At 35.0% G+C, this 19,766-nt stretch overlaps 1 protein-coding gene across 1 annotated transcript; it reads left to right on the top strand.

The window, feature by feature from the left end:
• Positions 1 to 427: 427 nt before the first annotated feature.
• Positions 428 to 16,270, top strand: LOC107556678 (mitochondrial Rho GTPase 2). Its single transcript, XM_016239847.1, has 19 exons — positions 428 to 586; positions 2,006 to 2,064; positions 2,147 to 2,228; positions 2,298 to 2,341; positions 3,207 to 3,260; positions 3,342 to 3,394; positions 3,479 to 3,587; positions 5,064 to 5,165; positions 5,267 to 5,365; positions 7,370 to 7,478; positions 7,582 to 7,702; positions 7,782 to 7,866; positions 8,848 to 8,993; positions 9,622 to 9,722; positions 12,754 to 12,884; positions 13,784 to 13,864; positions 13,943 to 14,065; positions 14,733 to 14,932; positions 15,541 to 16,270. Exons 1-19 carry the CDS (start codon positions 550 to 552, stop codon positions 15,656 to 15,658), a joined length of 1,854 nt encoding a protein of 617 aa, XP_016095333.1. The 5' UTR covers positions 428 to 549; the 3' UTR covers positions 15,659 to 16,270.
• Positions 16,271 to 19,766: the final 3,496 nt, after the last annotated feature.

Raw genomic sequence — 19,766 nt, 5'->3', positions numbered from 1 at the left:
ATTAAAAAGCGCTATATAACGCCTAACAGACCTTTAGCTCATATAAATTAATTAGATGAATATAATATCACCTATATATTTTTCAAATAATTTTATTTGAAAAAAAAATTTTTATTATTGTATTCCAATGCTTTTAGTGTATTATCTTTTGAATTATTCATGTTTTCATGGAATTGTAAAGTATTTCCCATAAATTACTACCAGTAAATATATTCAAGGCAATGATATTATTTAATCCCCATTTATTTATTAATTCAGTCAAAAAAAGCTTTATTAGCATAATTGTTAATGTATAATGTACTTATAATAGAAAAAGTACACATACAAGTAGTATACAAATAAACATAAATAGTGACGCGAACAAAAAACGAAGGAAATGAACGGTAGAGGGCGCTCCATTTGGGCTCCAACCGGAAGTCTGCAGCGGTGACAGTTTCTTTGGATGGAATGGGGCTAGTCGGAAACTAGCACTGAGCTTTGAATTGAATTGGAAGTTTTTGGAAAAGATAGCCGCAGCTTGTCGGAGCGTTCGATAGCGAGCGGAGTGAAATGAAACGCGATGTCCGGATACTGCTGTTGGGGGAACGTAAGATATTATTTCTTTTAAATATCAAGGGAATTCAATAAATGTGAGAGTTTAATGAAAGTTAGCATGATTAGAGAGCGCTAACCCTCAACCTTGATCTGCAGTGAACGCACTGCACTCTTGAATTATCGATGAATTGAGTGCTTTAGTTATAAGTTTAATATGTTGTTTACAATCATGCAAAATCAAAACACACAAAATGAACTTTTTTATCAAGTGAGCAAGTTGTTCACACAGATTACAGGCTAAAAACCTGCTTTATTTAGTTATATTTATATGTGATAGATATCCAGATATATGCATTTTTAAGACTCATTACTCACTTTCGTGTGTTTTGTGTTTAGTAGACAGTCATATATATTTGTTTGCCTTGATTTGTTTTGACACCTTGATTTTTGTTTTGCATGCAGGTTTTAAGGAGAGTAGTTTTGCTCAACCTGACAGATTTATTAAAAAAAAATTGTCTGTATATTGTTACAGTTCACGTATTCATAGAGAAACTTCAAAGTGTCTGATAATGCTGTGTATGTAGATATATCCTTCAGAAATCATTCTAATATGCTGATTTGCTGCTCAAGAAAATAATATAATCGTATTATTATTATTATTGGAAATAGTTGCTTCATGTTTTTGTGGAAACCATGATTTTTTTTTTTCCCGGGAAAGTTTAAAAGAACAATATTTATTATGTAGAAATCTTTTGCAACATTATAAATGGCTTTAATGTCATTTTTGATCAATTTAACGCAACCATGCTGAATAACAGTATTGATTTCTTTATAAAATAAAAACCTGTAAAAAAGATCATGTGACACTGAAGACTGGAGTAATGATGCTGAAAATTCAGCTTTGCATCACAGGAATAAATTACATCTTACAATATATTCACATAGAAAATAGTTATTTTAAATTGTAATAATATTTCACAATATTACTGTTTTTGCTGTATTTTTAATCCAATAAATGCAGCCATGCTGAGCATATCAGTGTCTTGAATTAGATATAGCGCATATATAATTTTTTTCGTTAGGCAGCGCACACGCTTTGTGTTAAATTTATTCCATGCCCGCTGAACTCAAGTCATGCCCTTACTAGTTTGATCTCTTCACTGTCCTTATAAACTCGAGGTGGACACCTGTAGGAGTGTCCAGTTCTTTTGGAGCGTGCTTTTTCAACTTGCCTAAAAAAGTAATAGTACAGCTGCAATTTTACCCCAACACATCACGTATAAGATTCAACACTGATGAAGGACTGGAAACATTCGAATAAAACTGGAAATCAATCTGACACCACACTGATTTGCAAAGGAAATCACAGAAGAAGCGTTTGTGATTGCGGTGCAGATCATGTGACGTTTCACATATCTAGAGTCAAATGAACTGTGGGAATGGGTTTATTCTATCCTTTGTTCTCCTGCAGCCAAAGTGGGAAAGACCTCTCTCATCATGTCTCTGGTCGGAGAGGAGTTTCCCGAGCTGGTGAGTTTACCCATGAGCCTCTCTGGTCTGGTGTGTGTTTGACGGATGCAGTAAGAGGAAGCTCATGCGTTTGTGCCGTCAGGTTCCTCTCCGGGCGGAGGAGATCACCATACCGGCCGACGTCACGCCTGAGAAAGTGCCTACACATATAGTCGACTATTCAGGTGTGTGTGTATTGAATGACATAATATTTGCCCTGTAGTATTATATTAATACTCAGCGTGTCTCTACAGTAACTGAACAGTCTGATGAAGTGTTGAGGGAGGAAATCGTAAAGGTGAGAATTTTCCTGATCTTGAATGTGTATAACAAGCCGTAAATCACATCTCTTTCATGTTCATTTTAGTTTTTGTCCTAACCCGCTGCAATCACAGCTGCATTCATTTGATCAAATACAGTAAAAACAGTAATATTGTGAAATATTTGTATAATTCAAAATTACTGCTTTCTGTTTGAATATATGTTAAGATGTAATTTATTTCTGTGATCAAAGCTGTATTTTCAGCATCATTACTCCAGTCTTCAGTGTCACATGATCTTCAGAAATCAGTATAATATGCTGATTTGCTCAAGAAACATTTCTGATTATTATCATTGTTGGAAAGAACAGCATTTATTTTAAATAGAAATCTCTTGTAACATTATAAATGTCTTTACTGTCACTTTTGATCAATTTAATGCATCATTGCTAAGTAAAATGTATTAATTATTAGTTAAATTATTATTTTTTATTATATATATATATATATATATATTGGGTTATGACAATTTCCACAAGAGTATTATGCAACAAAAACTGTTTTCAACATTTATAGTAATAATAGTTAAGAAATATTTATTGAGCACCAAAGAAGTAATATTTCACTATATATTACATAAATATGACTATTTTTACTGTATATTTGATTAAATAAATGCATATATATACACACATACTTTTACTTAGCTATCTAAATGGGGACATTACATAGACTTCTATTGTTTTTATATACAGATAGTTATACACTTTTTAACCTAAACCCACCCCTACCCCTCACAGAAAACTTTCTGCATTTTTACAATTTCAAAAAACTGTGTGTGTGTGTGTGTAAATTGTATGTGATTATTATATGAGTTTCATATGATTGTTTTCTCATTTGTAGGCCAATGTTGTGTGTGTGGTTTATGATGTCACACAAGAGGAAACCATAGACAAGGTATCAATTTAACATATCAATATATTTTTGTCTTATATTTTCCCTGAACTGATTTTATCCGTGTGTTTTGTTTTCTCTCAGATCAGGACTAAATGGATTCCGCTGGTGAACGGTGGTGCTGAAAAAGGAAGCAAGTATGTTTATGGATGCCGTTCTTATGTAAGTGCATCTGCATTTTTTAGGAGTTCCATAAAAAATGTCTCTCTTTGTTGTCGTAGGATTCCCATCATCCTCGTGGGCAACAAGTCCGACCTGCGCTCCGGCAGCTCCATGGAAAGCATCCTGCCAATCATGAACCAGTTTTCAGAGATTGAGACCTGTGTAGAGGTTCGAACCACTGACCGCACAAACTCATATAAATCTTCAACATATTTCACACACATCTCATATAGATTTGCATGAATGTATGAAAAGGGTCATTTATCACACTTTTTTAATTTAGTTTTCTCCTGAAGTCAAATTAAAGGGGTCATATGATGCGATTTCAAGTTTTCCTTTCTCTTTGGAGTGTTACAAGCTGATTGTGCATAGATAAGATCCCTGAAGTTACAAAGACTAAAGTCTCAAAACCAAAGAGATATTCTTTATCAAAGTTAAGACTCTGCCACGCCCCCCTAAAACGCCTCGTTCTAACACGCCCCCACATATCTACCTCACTATGTGGAAAGAAAGAAGGCGTGAAAGAAAGAAGGCGTGGTTTCAGTAACCGCAGTTAGTGTTGAAGCAGCATGTCAGGGAGACGCTGTGTGTTTCTAGGCGAAAGCAAAATCACTTTATTTGGCCTTCCAGAAGTAGATGCATTTAGGAATCTTTAAGATCACTTACAACAGAACAGCAATGCATTTTATGTACGACCGTTTCGTGAACCTAGGAGAGGAGGTCATTCTGACTTTGCTATGACAATCAGACGCTTCTGAATCAGCTACTGTTTTGTTATTAGTTTAAGTATATGCTATTGACTGTTCAAATGCGGAGTTTTGCGCATCGTGTGTGTGTGTGCGCGAGAGAGAGAGAGAGCGCGAGAGACCCTCATACCAGCTTTATCACTGTGTCTGTCGCGTGACTCTGTTCCCCTTTCGGGCTGTCTTTACATTTATTTAGAAAGATGAAGCTTGTGATTATGGTAAGAGGCATACATTTCCGACGAGTGCTTGCGGTGTTCGGCCAATCACAATGCACTGGGTCAGCTGGCCAATCAGAGCAGACTGCGCTTGTCGGAAGGAGGGACTTTGTAGAAAACGAACCGTTTGAGAGAGGCGGGGCATAGAGGACCTACAATCATGTACAGTATTTGAGCATATGACCCCTTTAAAAAAAATTAGTCACGGTTTCTCGCTATAGAAAATCATAATTACCTTTTTTCATGACTATATTTGACCCTCTCTCTGTCCTGACAGCTGTGCCTTTAAGAATTCTCTATATAAATGACCGCTGCTGTGATTAGCTAAACTCTTTATACTGGCTCGTTCTTCTGAATGTTGTTTGTTAAAACATTTCTGAACAAGTCATTTTATTCTAGTTTATTTAACGGACTGGAGAGGACGTTTGGCTTTGTGAATGTTATTGTTTGTATATATTGAAACTCTATTTCAATAGGGCAAAAAAAGACCTGTTTTGTTAATAATTTAAAGTGTTTTTGGTTACTGATGAAGTACTGAATATTGAAAATGTAATGGATCTTTCTTAAAACCTAGTGAGCATTCTACCTAGATGGCATCTTTTTAGCCTAGGTGGCTAAAAATGCTGATTATGAGTATATGATATATTATATATGATTATATGATGATGCATTTGTGTCTGCAGTGCTCAGCTAAGAATCTGAAGAATATTTCTGAGCTCTTTTATTACGCCCAGAAGGCCGTTCTACACCCGACTGCTCCGCTCTACGACCCTGAAGACAAACAGGTACACACACGCACACACTGCTACATCTCTGCCCGGCTTCATCTTATGAGTTCATGTAAGATTTATGAATGTTTGTGTGTGTTATACGTTTTTTTGTGTAGCTGAAGCTGCAGTGTGTTCGAGCTCTGAGTCGGATCTTCAGCATCTCTGATCAGGATAATGATCACATTCTCAGTGACGCTGAACTCAACTGCTTTCAGGTGAGCAAACAAAAAAGAAACGACAATTTTAACTCCTTTAATTCACTTCCTTAATGAGGACTGAAATGGATTATACAGCAGAAAATAATGTAAGGCAGGATAATTTGATGTAAAGCTTATTCAGCATATTTTCCCTGTCTATCTGTCAGCCAAAAAGGTGTTTAAAAGGTACACAAAGTTATTAAAGTTAGGTGAAAGATTATTAAAAATTATATTTCTAATTAATATTTCATATTTTTCTTTAGATTAATTATGTGCAGTTGCTTTGAGGCCTTTATTAATAATTACATAATTTTGTGTTTGTGTTCTTTTGTTGTCTTTAAATGATATTTTTGTTTTATTTATATACAATTTTAGTAATTGTCATTATTTTGAATTCACTTTTATTTTTAGATTTTCAGTTTTAATTTTAAGTATAGTCTACATTTTTAGTAATTTTTTTAATTTTATTTTTTATTGCTTTTTTTGTAATATTTCTATTTAGCTTTTATTTTTTCAGTTTTAGTTTTATTGTTTCAATCTAAACATTTTATTTCAGTTAATTGACAAGGTAACAAGGTTTTTTTTTTACTTCAATTAACAATTTTTCAATAGTTTTAGTTAGCATTAACAACACTATTTCAGTAGGTTTTTATATATATATATATTAGGGGTGGAACGGTACACAGATGTCACAGTTTGGGGGTCACGGTTCGATACGATTTCGGTACAACAGGGAAAATAAACTAATCTATGCTTGGTTTCTTTTAATTTATTTTGAACAGACAGAAGTACAAATTACAATTTTTTCCACCTAGATGTGAAAATACTAAATATTAATACATTATGTTTTATATATATATATATATATATATATATAAAATCTGCAGTACATATATATACATACAAGAAATAAATTCTTGAAATATATTTGATTTAGTTTACAGATAAACAAGGGGAAAAAAACAGTGTGTCACGTAACGTAGCCTATATACGCTGAGTTTCAGTTCATTTTTGTGACCGGTTTAATTTGTTCACAGAAAGCTACATCCTATTTATTTTCTTTATTTTACAAAAGCACAATGTTTTGTTTTCATTGTGAGTGTACACAAATAAAAGCAGACCTTTATACAGTGATGCATTTATTAATAAGACAATAAGTGTTTAAAGTTGATTCTGCTGGTATATGGCAACAGTTGAAGTTATCGCGCCGGCGCACACACACACACACACACACACACACACACAAAACACATCAGTTCCAGCATTGCTAACTTGACAGCGCAGTTGGTACTTTATCAAAATAAAATACAGTGAACCAAACATCAGCGCCCCTGCCTCTGTCACCGTTGGAACGCGACTGAAGTACAAAGCCTATAATTTACATAATAAATAATAGTTTAGCATTCAGATACATTACATCGCAAATATGGAAATATTATGGAATATTTGGATTTGTGCCGAATGAGAGCGGTAGGATACACGAGCCCAAAGCTCCATTTTGCAAACAGTTGAGTGCACAAGCCTTTAAAGTATACTCTTTTGTCAGTCTGTGAGAGACGCATTCAGAATCAGCACATGGTCACTGACTAGTGGGCTTTGTTTTCAAGTGCGCAATTCGCTGTTCTTCTGCTGGTGGCCGGTTATCAAACAGCGTTGCATTGCTGTGGGCGCGCCTTCTGGATTGGGGATGAATTGCCTGCATTCGTTGTAAGGCCTCATGCACCGAACCGAGATGTCCGTACCGTGACGGTTCGGTACGAATACATGTATCATTCCACCCCTAATATATATATATATATATATATATATACCAACTGAAATCTGTTCCCCCCCCCCATAATTAACAAATGCATAAATTGTAGTTAATTAATTTCATTCATTCTCCAAACCAATTGTCCTGTGTAGCGTGGCGTAATTACTTGTAAGTAGTAAATATTAACTAAACATTTAAACTAAAAATATTTTTTGAAATAATATACCTAAATATACTGTTGATTTGAATGGGAATTTGTGTGTGTGTAGAAATTGTGTTTCGGGAATCCACTGGCTCCTCAGGCTCTAGAGGACGTGAAGACAGTCGTTTGGAAGAACACCAGTGATGGAGTCCAGGATAACGGACTCACACTCAACGGTAGCACACGTAACACATATATTCATATTCCTTAGACCCACTCTCATTTGTACATTAATCATAATTACACACTGTTACAAGTGTGTTTGTGTGTTTTCCCTAGGTTTCCTGTTCTTGAACACTCTCTTTATCCAGAGGGGACGTCATGAAACCACCTGGACCATCCTGCGTAAATTCGGCTACGATGACACGCTCGACTTGACCGATGACTACCTCTACCCACCGTACGTCTGTGCATGAGAGAGCATGTGATTGCATGAGCAAAAAACAGTATTTAAGGGAATTCGACGTGTGTGTTTATAGATTACGAGTATCGGTGGGTTGCTCGACGGAGCTGAATCATCTGGGTCATCAGTTCCTCCAGAAGCTGTTTGATAAGTATGACGAGGTGAGCTCTCACATCTGATCCTCTAATGAACTTTGCGTGATTAGTAGGGATGTAACGATTAACCGCGAGCCGGTTGAAAATCGATTCAAATATGTGACGATTCAAATCGGTTGAGATGCTAAATAAATCGCGATTCGTTTAGGGGCCGGAGTTTATATGAATGCATGTCTGAGGGGAACTTACTGTCTTTAGAAAAGTTTAGATGGTACTTTTAATCTTGCCTCTGTATAATGCATATTAAAGTTCATAAGTGCAGCACTGCTTTGTTTACAGCGGAAACCAGGAAACGCTTTAAGCGCCACCTGCTGGCAGAGAGTGAATCTGCGTCTCGTTCAGCTCGTCTGCTGTTTCGGTTTCACAGATATTTTTTATGCATAGTTTCACTAAACTGAAGTCAAACCATTCTGTTTTTGCTTAAAATTTCGAAATTATACAATCTAATTTAGATTAAAAACTGATCACATCGCATGCATGCAGCATCTTTGTTTGGCTCACGATTATAATGCTGTGGTTGCCTCTAATTTTAAATGGAAAGAGCACAGACAAAGCCTTAGTTTGTTTATATGAAGAGATTTATGTGTGTTACTTATTTATTTGATTTGGGGCTTGTTTTCAATTTTCAATGTAGTTTTGTTATTTACATTTACATTATATTTAAATTTTGTCATTTAGCAAACGCTTTTATCCAAAGCGACTTATAAATGAGGACAATAAAAGCAATCCAAACCAACAAAAGAGCAATAATATGCAAGTGCTATATTAGTGTATTTTTATAGTTATATTTCAATTTCACAAAGAAATGTGCAGCATTTTGTCCAAGCAATAGCAAAAGGACACATTTAATTTATAATTTCTTAAATCTCATTTTGTAAAAAAAAAAAAAAAAAAAGTTGAGAATCGAATCGTGAGTTGAGTGAATCGTGGTTAGATAAAAGTGATTAGAGGTTCGTCAGGCTGATGATCGCGTCTCTCCTCCTGCAGGATAAGGATTCAGCTCTCTCTCCCGCAGAGCTGAAGAATCTGTTTAGTGTTTTACCCTACATGCCCTGGGGCCCGGAGGTGTACAGTAACGTCTCCCTATCAGACGACAACTACATCTCACAGCACGGGTACTTCTGCCAGTGGATGTGAGTCAAAGTTTGAAACAGTGCAATACACATTTAAATAGATTATTTTCTGGTAGGTATTAATACACATTTCCCCTTTTGATTCAATTCTGATTTGATTTGTTTAAAATATTCCATCACTGGAAGTACTGCTCTGCCCAATTCATTCAGTAAATTGTCAGATTAAATCATACCGCAACTCTTGTTTTTGTGGGCATTTTAGAATGATTCATTAAAAGGACCTGATCGAAAGAGTCATTTGTTTGTGAATCAGACACTGGTTGCTTTGTGTGTTTATGATGCACTCAAAAAAATATATAATTTTCATGTTGTGTTATCATTCACTAAAAAGTACTGCTTCATAAGAGTAATTTTTTCGTGAATTAGACTTCACTGGTTGTGCCGTATGTTAATGATTCACTAAAAAACTGTTCATAAGCGTTGTTTGTTTGTGAATCATGCTACACATGTTGTGCTTTGTTTATGATTCACTTAAAAGAACCAGTTCATAAGAGTCATTTATTTGTGCTGGAAACTAGCATAAAGTAAAGGATTTTGGGATTTTATTAAGATTTGGAATATTATTAATACGCATTCCCAGTTCGGTAGTTATAGTTCTAAATTTGAAGTGTTATTGAATAAACCGCAGGTTATCCGCTTATCTGGATGTCCACCGGTGTTTGGAGCATCTTGGTTACCTCGGCTATCCCATTCTAATGGAACGAGAGTCCCAGACATCCGCAGTCACAGGTAGGGATGCACCCATACCATTTTTTCGGAACAATCCGATTTGATAACAACAATTCTGAGTATCAGCCGAGTCGATACCAGCGCAGTTTATTTTTTTTTAAATCCGTGTAGAATTTTTGTACCTCCATGTGTGTTGACCTGATCAGCACTGTTTTGTGTTAAAAACACAATCTACTAAATATAGACAACTTCATTTTAAAGAAAAATAACACATGAAAAAATTATAGAATCATAATACTATTACAAACTAGTTTAGTGGATAATTCAGCAGCAAAAGTTACTCTAGGAAAAATCATGAGTGCACAATAATTTTATAGAATCTAATCATTTAGTGAAAAAAAATATTTAGTATATAGCACAGTAATGAGGCAGCAACATATGATAGATAAGATAACAAGAAAGGCTATTAATAATCTTTCATTGTGCAAAAGTATTATAATAAGAAAGGCTCTAATACACAGCAGTACTTTATGATGCACTTGAAGCAACACTGAGTCACAGTGTGCAGCGCTCCGCATAGAACAGTTCAAAGCACAAAGGGAAGAGATATTGATGCGTAGTGTATTATATCTGTGCGATAGAGTCTTTTCTTTTAACTGTGTTAAATTTCAGTTACTGTGCACTTGAAGAACAATTCATAGTGCTCTCTACTCCAGTGCTGTGATCTTACTTGACACCCGGTAAAAAGTAACATGATTTAGACCGCACTGAACTCCAGCAAGATAAAGTCCTTTAATGCAGTATCAGATCTGCGCATCTCTAGTCACAGGTAATGAGGTCCACACACAGACCTGCTGTAAACTCCACGTTTGATCAGACGGACACTGAAGAGTATTTCTTTCTTTTTCTGTGTGTGTGTGTATGTATGTTAGTAACAAGAGAAAATTGTTTGGCTCACGATTATAATGCTGTGGTTGCCTCTAATTTTAAATGGAAAGAGCACAGACAAAGCCTTAGTTTGTTTATATGAAGAGATTTATGTGTGTTACTTATTTATTTGATTTGGGGCTTGTTTTCAATTTTCAATGTAGTTTTGTTATTTACATTTACATTATATTTAAATTTTGTCATTTAGCAAACGCTTTTATCCAAAGCGACTTATAAATGAGGACAATAAAAGCAATCCAAACCAACAAAAGAGCAATAATATGCAAGTGCTATATTAGTGTATTTTTATAGTTATATTTCAATTTCACAAAGAAATGTGCAGCATTTTGTCCAAGCAATAGCAAAAGGACACATTTAATTTATAATTTCTTAAATCTCATTTTGTAAAAAAAAAAAAAAAAAAAGTTGAGAATCGAATCGTGAGTTGAGTGAATCGTGGTTAGATAAAAGTGATTAGAGGTTCGTCAGGCTGATGATCGCGTCTCTCCTCCTGCAGGATAAGGATTCAGCTCTCTCTCCCGCAGAGCTGAAGAATCTGTTTAGTGTTTTACCCTACATGCCCTGGGGCCCGGAGGTGTACAGTAACGTCTCCCTATCAGACGACAACTACATCTCACAGCACGGGTACTTCTGCCAGTGGATGTGAGTCAAAGTTTGAAACAGTGCAATACACATTTAAATAGATTATTTTCTGGTAGGTATTAATACACATTTCCCCTTTTGATTCAATTCTGATTTGATTTGTTTAAAATATTCCATCACTGGAAGTACTGCTCTGCCCACTTCATTCAGTAAATTGTCAGATTAAATCATACCGCAACTCTTGTTTTTGTGGGCATTTTAGAATGATTCATTAAAAGGACCTGATCGAAAGAGTCATTTGTTTGTGAATCAGACACTGGTTGCTTTGTGTGTTTATGATGCACTCAAAAAAATATATAATTTTCATGTTGTGTTATGATTCACTAAAAAGTACTGCTTCATAAGAGTAATTTTTTCGTGAATCAGACTTCACTGGTTGTGCCGTATGTTAATGATTCACTAAAAAACTGTTCATAAGCGTTGTTTGTTTGTGAATCATGCTACACATGTTGTGCTTTGTTTATGATTCACTTAAAAGAACCAGTTCATAAGAGTCATTTATTTGTGCTGGAAACTAGCATAAAGTAAAGGATTTTGGGATTTTATTAAGATTTGGAATATTATTAATACGCATTCCCAGTTCGGTAGTTATAGTTCTAAATTTGATGTGTTATTGAATAAACCGCAGGTTATCCGCTTATCTGGATGTCCACCGGTGTTTGGAGCATCTTGGTTACCTCGGCTATCCCATTCTAATGGAGCGAGAGTCCCAGACATCCGCAGTCACAGGTAGGGATGCACCCATACCATTTTTTCAGAACCAATCCGATCTGATATCAGCCGATTCGATACCAGCGCAGTTTACTAAATATAGACAACTTCATTTTAAAGAAAAATAACACATGAAAAAATTATAGAATCATAATACTATTACAAACTAGTTTAGTGGATAATTCAGCAGCAAAAGTTACTCTAGGAAAAATCATGAGTGCACAATAATTTTATAGAATCTAATCATTTAGTGAAAAAAAATATTTAGTATATAGCACAGTAATGAGGCAGCAACATATGATAGATAAGATAACAAGAAAGGCTATTAATAATCTTTCATTGTGCAAAAGTATTATAATAAGAAAGGCTCTAATACACAGCAGTACTTATGATGCACTTGAAGCAACACTGAGTCACAGTGTGCAGCGCTCCGCATAGAACAGTTCAAAGCACAAAGGGTAGAGATATTGATGCGTAGTGTATTATATCTGTGCGATAGAGTCTTTTCTTTTAACTGTGTTAAATTTCAGTTACTGTGCACTTGAAGAACAATTCATAGTGCTCTCTATTCCAGTGCTGTGATCTTACTTGACACCCGGTAAAAAGTAACATGATTTAGAAACCGCACTGAACTCCAGCAAGATAAAGTCCTTTAATGCAGTATCAGATCTGCGCATCTCTAGTCACAGGTAATGAGGTCCACACACAGACCTGCTGTAAACTCCACGTTTGATCAGACGGACACTGAAGAGTATTTCTTTCTTTTTCTGTGTGTGTGTATGTATGTTAGTAACAAGAGAAAAGTCCTTCGACCTGGAGAAGAGACAAACCCAGCGCACTGTGTTCCTCTGCAAAGTGATCGGTCCACGTGGAACAGGAAAGACCGACTTCCTCCAAGCTTTTCTGCAGCGAAGCACTGAGGTGAGAGAATGACTTAAAGGCAAAAGTTTGTTTGTAATTTTACTTTACAAAATACTGCATGAAGCCAATCAGAACAAACTGCATTCAATTCAGAGCCAATCAGGACATATGTAATGTTTGATATACAATATATATATATATATACACAGTGGGTACGGAAAGTATTCAGACCCCCTTAAATTTTTCACTCTGTTATTGCAGCCATTTGCTAAAATCATTCAAGTGTACACACAGCACCCCAGTGTTTTTCTGTCAATATGGGGTGCTGTGTGTACATTAATGAGGAAAAAAATTAACTTAAATGATTTTAGCAAATGGCTGCAATATAACAAAGAGTGAAAAATGTAAGGGGGTCTGAATACTTTCTGTACCCACTGTATATATACCAATGAGATTTTTAATAACACAATCAATAAAATTTAAAACTGCAGTCAATCCGAACATATTTAATGTTTAATATATTTTTATATTGTTTATTTATTTTGAAAACTAGTTTTTTATATACCAGTGAGATTTTTAGAAACACAATAAATACATTTTTTTTTTAATATATATTTTATATACCAATAAAATTATGAATAAAGAAAAATTTGAAAGGTTCATGGATTTTCTACTTTTTATTAAGCAAATGGTTTCTCTTTTGATGCAATGAAAATACATACAATGACCAAGATTTTTTTACAGTAAAACAATAGCATTAATATATGGTTACAAAATAGTACTTGTTGCTTCTTAAGGCAGTTTTACTCTAGAAAGAGGTTTTCATGCTTTACTTTTGGTATCTAACCACAGCTTGTAGTCTGTCTAGGAAATATTTGTTTTTTGTGGCTCTCAATAGTCTTGGTTAGATCTACCAAATATTTACAAAGTTGATGATGGTGTATTTTGTTTGTTTTCAGAGAAACGAGCGCGACCCCGGTCCCCCCACAATATACGCCATCAACACCGTCTCAGTAGCCAATCAGGACAAGTACCTCATCGTAAGTGGCGTTACGCTCATGCTTTACACGCTCCGTCGTTTATTGGCTCCCGCCTGACATGCGTGTTATTTCTCACAGCTGGAGGAGGTGGATGTGGAAACAGAGTTTCTAAAAACAGCAGATGCAGCATGTGATGTGGCGTGTCTCATGTATGATGTCAGCGACCCGGACTCCTTCAACTACTGCGCTAGTATTTATAAGGTACAGACGACCACACATGCACGAGATGCTTTAGTTCTGGAGTAATGTGGGGCAAACTCTGTCACACGCCTCATAGTATTCATTAACCATATTAAAATCACATCATCCAAATGATTTAATAACCCATAATGACCTTGCACAACCTGATATCTGTCAGTGAGTAATATATGATGCGAGTTATTTATTTCTCATGAAGCCTGTTTGACTAACATGCACTTCTATTTACACTATTAATATAACTCAAGGAAATCAAGTTATGATTTTTTTTCTTAAACGGTGTTTCACAGAATTTTGTAAACCAAGAAATTTCATGCACTACTGTTCAAAAGTTAAATAAAAAATTTTAGAAAAAAAAGATATTCAACAAGGATGCATTACATTGATCAAATGCATCAGACATGACATTTGTGAAAGATCATGTGACATCAAACACTGGAGTAATGGCTGCTGAAAATTCAGTTTTGCCATCATAGGGATAAATTACATTTATAAGGTATTTAAATTAATTATTTTAAATTGTAATAATATTTCACAGTATTATTGTTGTTACTGTATTTTTTTTATCAAATAAACGCAGCAACTTCAGTAGCAAAAGTAGTAGAGTTGTCAAGACGTAGTATCTGTTTCACTGGCTTTTGAAGTATATCTGTGTGTTATTCCTCTTTAGCAGCACTACATGGACCGTGGGATCCCGTGTGTGGTTGTGGGCTCCAAAGCTGATCTGATAGAAGCCAAACAGCATCATGGGATGAGCCCGTCTGAGTTTTGTTACAAACATCGGCTGCCTTCTCCTCTCCATTTCTCCACGCTGCTCACACACACTCACACACACATTTACAGCAAGCTCACCTGGGCTGCCATGTACCCGTAAGTACATACTTGTCTTACAGTTTTTTTTTGTTTGTTTGTTTTTTTCATTTAATTTTATTTTATTAATAATTAAATTAGAAATTTTAGAAAAAAATGTACATTTTAATATTATTTCAATTTTTATTTATATTTAATAATAAATCAATGTATTTATTTTCTTTTTTTGCCATTACATTTAAGCTTGTTTAAATTAAACCACTTCAGAGAACCCAAAATATTTAATTGTATATTTAATAATGAAATAAAGTCATTTAAAATAGTTGCTAAAATAGGTGCTAAATTTAAATTAAACAACTTTGAAGAACCAAAAAATTCAAACTTTCAAACTGCTTTGGTTTTCGGGTTGATGTTGCCAAGCCCTCTTATTCTTACACCCACTTTTCAAAATCCAGTCAATTCCTGTTTAATAATATTGCCTACTTTTTTCATTGAATACCATGTGCCACTCATAAATATTTCTGTTGAATAAATTGGGTTACAAACGTTGCCTGTTGACTTCAAAGATTTGCAGATGCAAGACTAAAATTAGCATGCTTGGCTGGATGTATGTCACCAGAAATACTGAGTGTATTTAAATCTCTATCTATGTCACTTCCTGTCTGCAGGCATCTGAACGGATCAGACATGAGCAGCACGTCTTTCTGGCTGCGTGTGACTCTGGGCGCCACAATAGCCGCCATGCTGGGCTTCGCTCTGTACAGAGCCTTTAGCCGACACAAATGATGCAGACACAATACATGCATATAAACACACACTCCCTCGTTTCCTGCGCTCTGTCTTGGCCTTACAGTGACAACAACACAATTATGCAGATGCTTATTTGTTTGTTTTTTTCATCTGGACTAAAGAATTGTACACACGCTTTGCTTTTATTACGAAAAATTCCCGATCTTACTGTTTGACCTACATCGGTCGACCCCAAGAGACGGTTTTTTTTCATCATGTTTTGAGAGGAACAATATCAAGAAATGATTTAAAAGGGTATGTTTTGAATTGTACAGAGTTTGTAATGTAGTTAATAGCTTGGGAAATCAATATGGATCATGAAAATGTGAATTCGTATTGTGAATATTCAAACGAATCTCAATGTTGGGGTCAGTTACTCAGTTTTACCTCAGCCGGTTCAGGAAACGCACTTAAATTCATAATTCACCCTCTCATAATGTTTGAGAAGCTAAAGTAAATTCTGGGTTAAATGGAAGTTAAAGAAATAGTTCATTACCTGAAAAGTGACTCACCCTCAAGATTTGGCGAAATTTAGCATCACCGTCTCAGCAATGGATGCTCTGCAGTGAATGGGTGCCGTCAGAATGAGAGTCCAAACAGCTGATAAACACATCACAGTAATCCACACCACTCCAGTCCAGCAGTTAATGTCTTGTGAAGTGAAAAGTATCACTTCTGGCCAAAATATGAGTCCATTATCCATAATAATGCTTCCTCCAGTGAAAACGTCCATCTCCTGTTGTCTCTCACATTAAAAACCACCAACATATTTGTTTAGAGCTGTTTTGGCTTGTAAACTGGCTTGATCTGTGCAGATTTCTCTCCTGATTCAGACCAGAATGAGAGTCCAAACAGCTGATAAACACATCACAGTAATCCACACCACTCCAGTCCAGCAGTTAATGTCTTGTGAAGTGAAAAGTATCACTTCTGGCCAAAATATGAGTCCATTATCCATAATAATGCTTCCTCCAGTGAAAACGTCCATCTCCTGTTGTCTCTCACATTAAAAATCACCAACATATTTATTTAGAGCTGTTTTGGCTTGTAAACGGGCATGATCTGTGCAGATTTCTCTCCTGATTCAGACCAGATTACTTTTTCACTGAAGAAAGCAGTATTATGAATAGAGGGCTCATATTTTAGCCGAAAACAATGGTTTGAAGTTAAAAACATATTAGTGATTGATTAGTTTATTACAGATATAATACAGCTAGTGGATTACTTGCATCACTTGTGGATTATTGTGATGTTTTTATCAGCTGTTTGGACTCTCATTCTGACGGCACCCATTCAACTGCAGAGGATCCTTTGGTGAGCAAGTGATGCAATGCTACATATCTGTTCTGATAAAGAAACTTATCCATTTCTTATACGGCATGATTTTCATTTTTGGGTGAACTATTCCTTTAAACTTTATTTAAATGCTACAGATGTTAGCAGAAAATAAGCATTTTGGCTCTGAATTCACAGATTTTTCAGATGTATTTAACCCATTTAAGTGTAATCTTCTAAATTGGCTGAATTAAAGGGAAATAAACATCAGTCCCCATTCATTTCCATTTCACATTCCTCAGATGTGCGTTTATATGCATGGACCATGACTGACAAATGTGTGTATGTATATATTTTTTTTTTAAGACCGCTAAAGCAAAATCCATTGATGATTTTGAGAATAGTTAAACTGGGCTGAGACTTGCAAAATCTTGCTTTTCTGTTCGCCTATGTTGATTGTAGCAGTGAATGATTTCTGATTATGTTTAAAATTGCAGTAGGGATGAATGGTGTTAAGTGTATTTTAAATGATATTTTAGGAAGATTAAATGATCTGATGCTATTTAGAGCCGTCCTGTATTTACAAAAACCAGATAACCAGTGTGAATACAGTTACTTCAACCATTAATGACCTGGCTGACTGTATTTATAATATTGTCCAAACTGGATTTATCTTGAAACCATTGTTACCATTTTACCATTTATTGGGCCTAAACACATTCTCCCAGCAACCCAAAAGCCGGTTTCAGGGCTGAAGGTCTTTCTGGTTCATTCACGTGAATTTCCATGTGAAGATACTTCTTCGAAAAGATAGAACTGTAGCAGTCCTGCTCTATTGGTTTAATTTTCATAATTTCAATATTTTGTGCAGTATTATTAACTCGACCTAAAAATCCCCCATGCTTGTGTCTCATCTGCCGTGGTCTTCCAGCTTCAGCATCAAATGAGAAGCTTGGAATGAAGCCAGGATGTTCTAATAGAAATATTTTGCAATAAACTAGCTTTTTTCCCCCCCGGTGATTTTGTTTACTGTGCTCTGTGACATCAGCATGCTGAAAATGTGGTGCGCTTTGCTTGATCACATGACTCAAGCAGCTGATTATCTGTTGAGAGATCATACAATGCACGTTGTGCTTCGGGTTATTCTGTTAGATTATCACATTATTCAGCCAATTCATATATTTCTGTAATATAAATCGAGTTTTAACATGAATGTGTCAGGCAGGTCCGGGAGGTTTGCAGCAGGCCCTCTTGTATCCGTGAACCTGTATCTCATTACTGTTCAGACAGCATCACGTTTCAAGAACATTATGCAATATACATAGAGCAGATCAGAGATGCTTGAGGTGAGTTTTGGATAGTTTTCAACATAAAGGATAGTGTACTGTACAGTGGGGTCCAAAAGTCTTGAGACTGCTAGTGAAAATGCTCGCATTCTTTTTCATTGAATGCATATTTTATTTACAATTATCAGCATAACCAGTTGAATAAAATGTTGAATTGAAAAACTTGAATTTGAGAATGTTTTAGTTTGTCTTTTTTTTGCTTTAATGACATAATCATGTTCTCCAGCACGATTTGATGTTCTTAAGAGCATCTTGAGCTACAAATCTAATCACTCATTACTGTTCAGACAGCATCACGTTTCAAGAACATTATGCAATATACATAGAGCAGATCAGAGATGCTTGAGGTGAGTTTTGGATAGTTTTCAACATAAAGGATAGTGTACTGTACAGTGGGGTCCAAACGTCTTGAGACTGCTAGTGAAAATGCTCGCATTCTTTTTCATTGAATGCATATTTTATTTACAATTATCAGCATAACCAGTTGAATAAAATGTTGAATTGAAAAACTTGAATTTGAGAATGTTTTAGTTTGTCTTTTTTTTTTTGCTTTAATGACATAATCATGTTCTCCAGCACGATTTGATGTTCTTAAGAGCATCTTGAGCTACAAATCTAATCCGACAGAAATCTGAAATGTTTCGATATAATACAATTCTTGTCTCAAAATGATTTCCAAGGTCAGTTGGAAAAAGTCTCAGGTTTGTGGTGAAGTCTGGTGTGCATACGTGTGTATTTTAAGTGTGTTTTTTTTCATAGTTCACTATTACAAGTTAATGTTATATGAAGATTTTATATCTGAAATGGTTTTAAATTGAGTATATCATGCAGGATTATAGTTTATCTTTTTATTTGTTTTTATGACCGTTTTATTTTCAATTTGGCCCCTTTTTTTTTTTTTGCTAAAACCCAATTAAAACTATTAAACTGGTTTTTGATTGGGTTTTAGTACATTTCATTTGTATTTCAGTTTTAGACTTGAGCTACAAATCTAATCAGACAGAAATCTGAAATGTTTCGATATAATACAATTCTTGTCTCAAAATGATTTCCAAGGTCAGTTGGAAAAAGTCTCAGGTTTGTGGTGAAGTCTGGTGTGATACGTGTGTATTTTAAGTGTGTTTTTTTTCATAGTTCACTATTACAAGTTAATTTTATATGAAGATTTTATATCTGAAATGGTTTTAAATTGAGTATATCATGCAGGATTATAGTTTATCTTTTTATTTGTTTTTATGACCGTTTTATTTTCAATTTGGCCCCTTTTTTTTTCTTTTGCTAAAACCCAATTAAAACTATTAAACTGGTTTTATAGTTTTGATTGGGTTTTAGTACATTTCATTTGTATTTCAGTTTTAGATTTTTAAAGAATTATCTGTAGCATTTGTAACACTTTTTTATATTATTCATATTTAATGAAGGCAAGTTGTAAAGGCTTCAAATTTTGCATGTTGTGTATCAAACTAAAATGTTTTTAGTCTTAG

The sequence above is a fragment of the Sinocyclocheilus grahami genome, unplaced genomic scaffold (assembly GCF_001515645.1).
Source record: "Sinocyclocheilus grahami isolate Dianchi unplaced genomic scaffold, SAMN03320097.WGS_v1.1 scaffold575.1, whole genome shotgun sequence".
In the NCBI taxonomy this organism is placed as follows: domain Eukaryota; kingdom Metazoa; phylum Chordata; class Actinopteri; order Cypriniformes; family Cyprinidae; genus Sinocyclocheilus; species Sinocyclocheilus grahami.
Note: the sequence above shows the minus strand (reverse complement) of the source record. Positions and strands in the feature narration are given on the sequence as shown.

Coding starts and splice junctions, on each gene's coding strand:
- LOC107556678 (XM_016239847.1), top strand. CDS start 550: ATGAAACGCGATGTCCGGATACTGCTGTTGGGGGAAC. Junction 2,342..3,206: donor TGAGGGAGGAAATCGTAAAG/GTGAGAATTTTC, acceptor TCTCATTTGTAG/GCCAATGTTGTGTGTGTGGT. Junction 7,867..8,847: donor TGTTTGATAAGTATGACGAG/GTGAGCTCTCAC, acceptor CTCCTCCTGCAG/GATAAGGATTCAGCTCTCTC.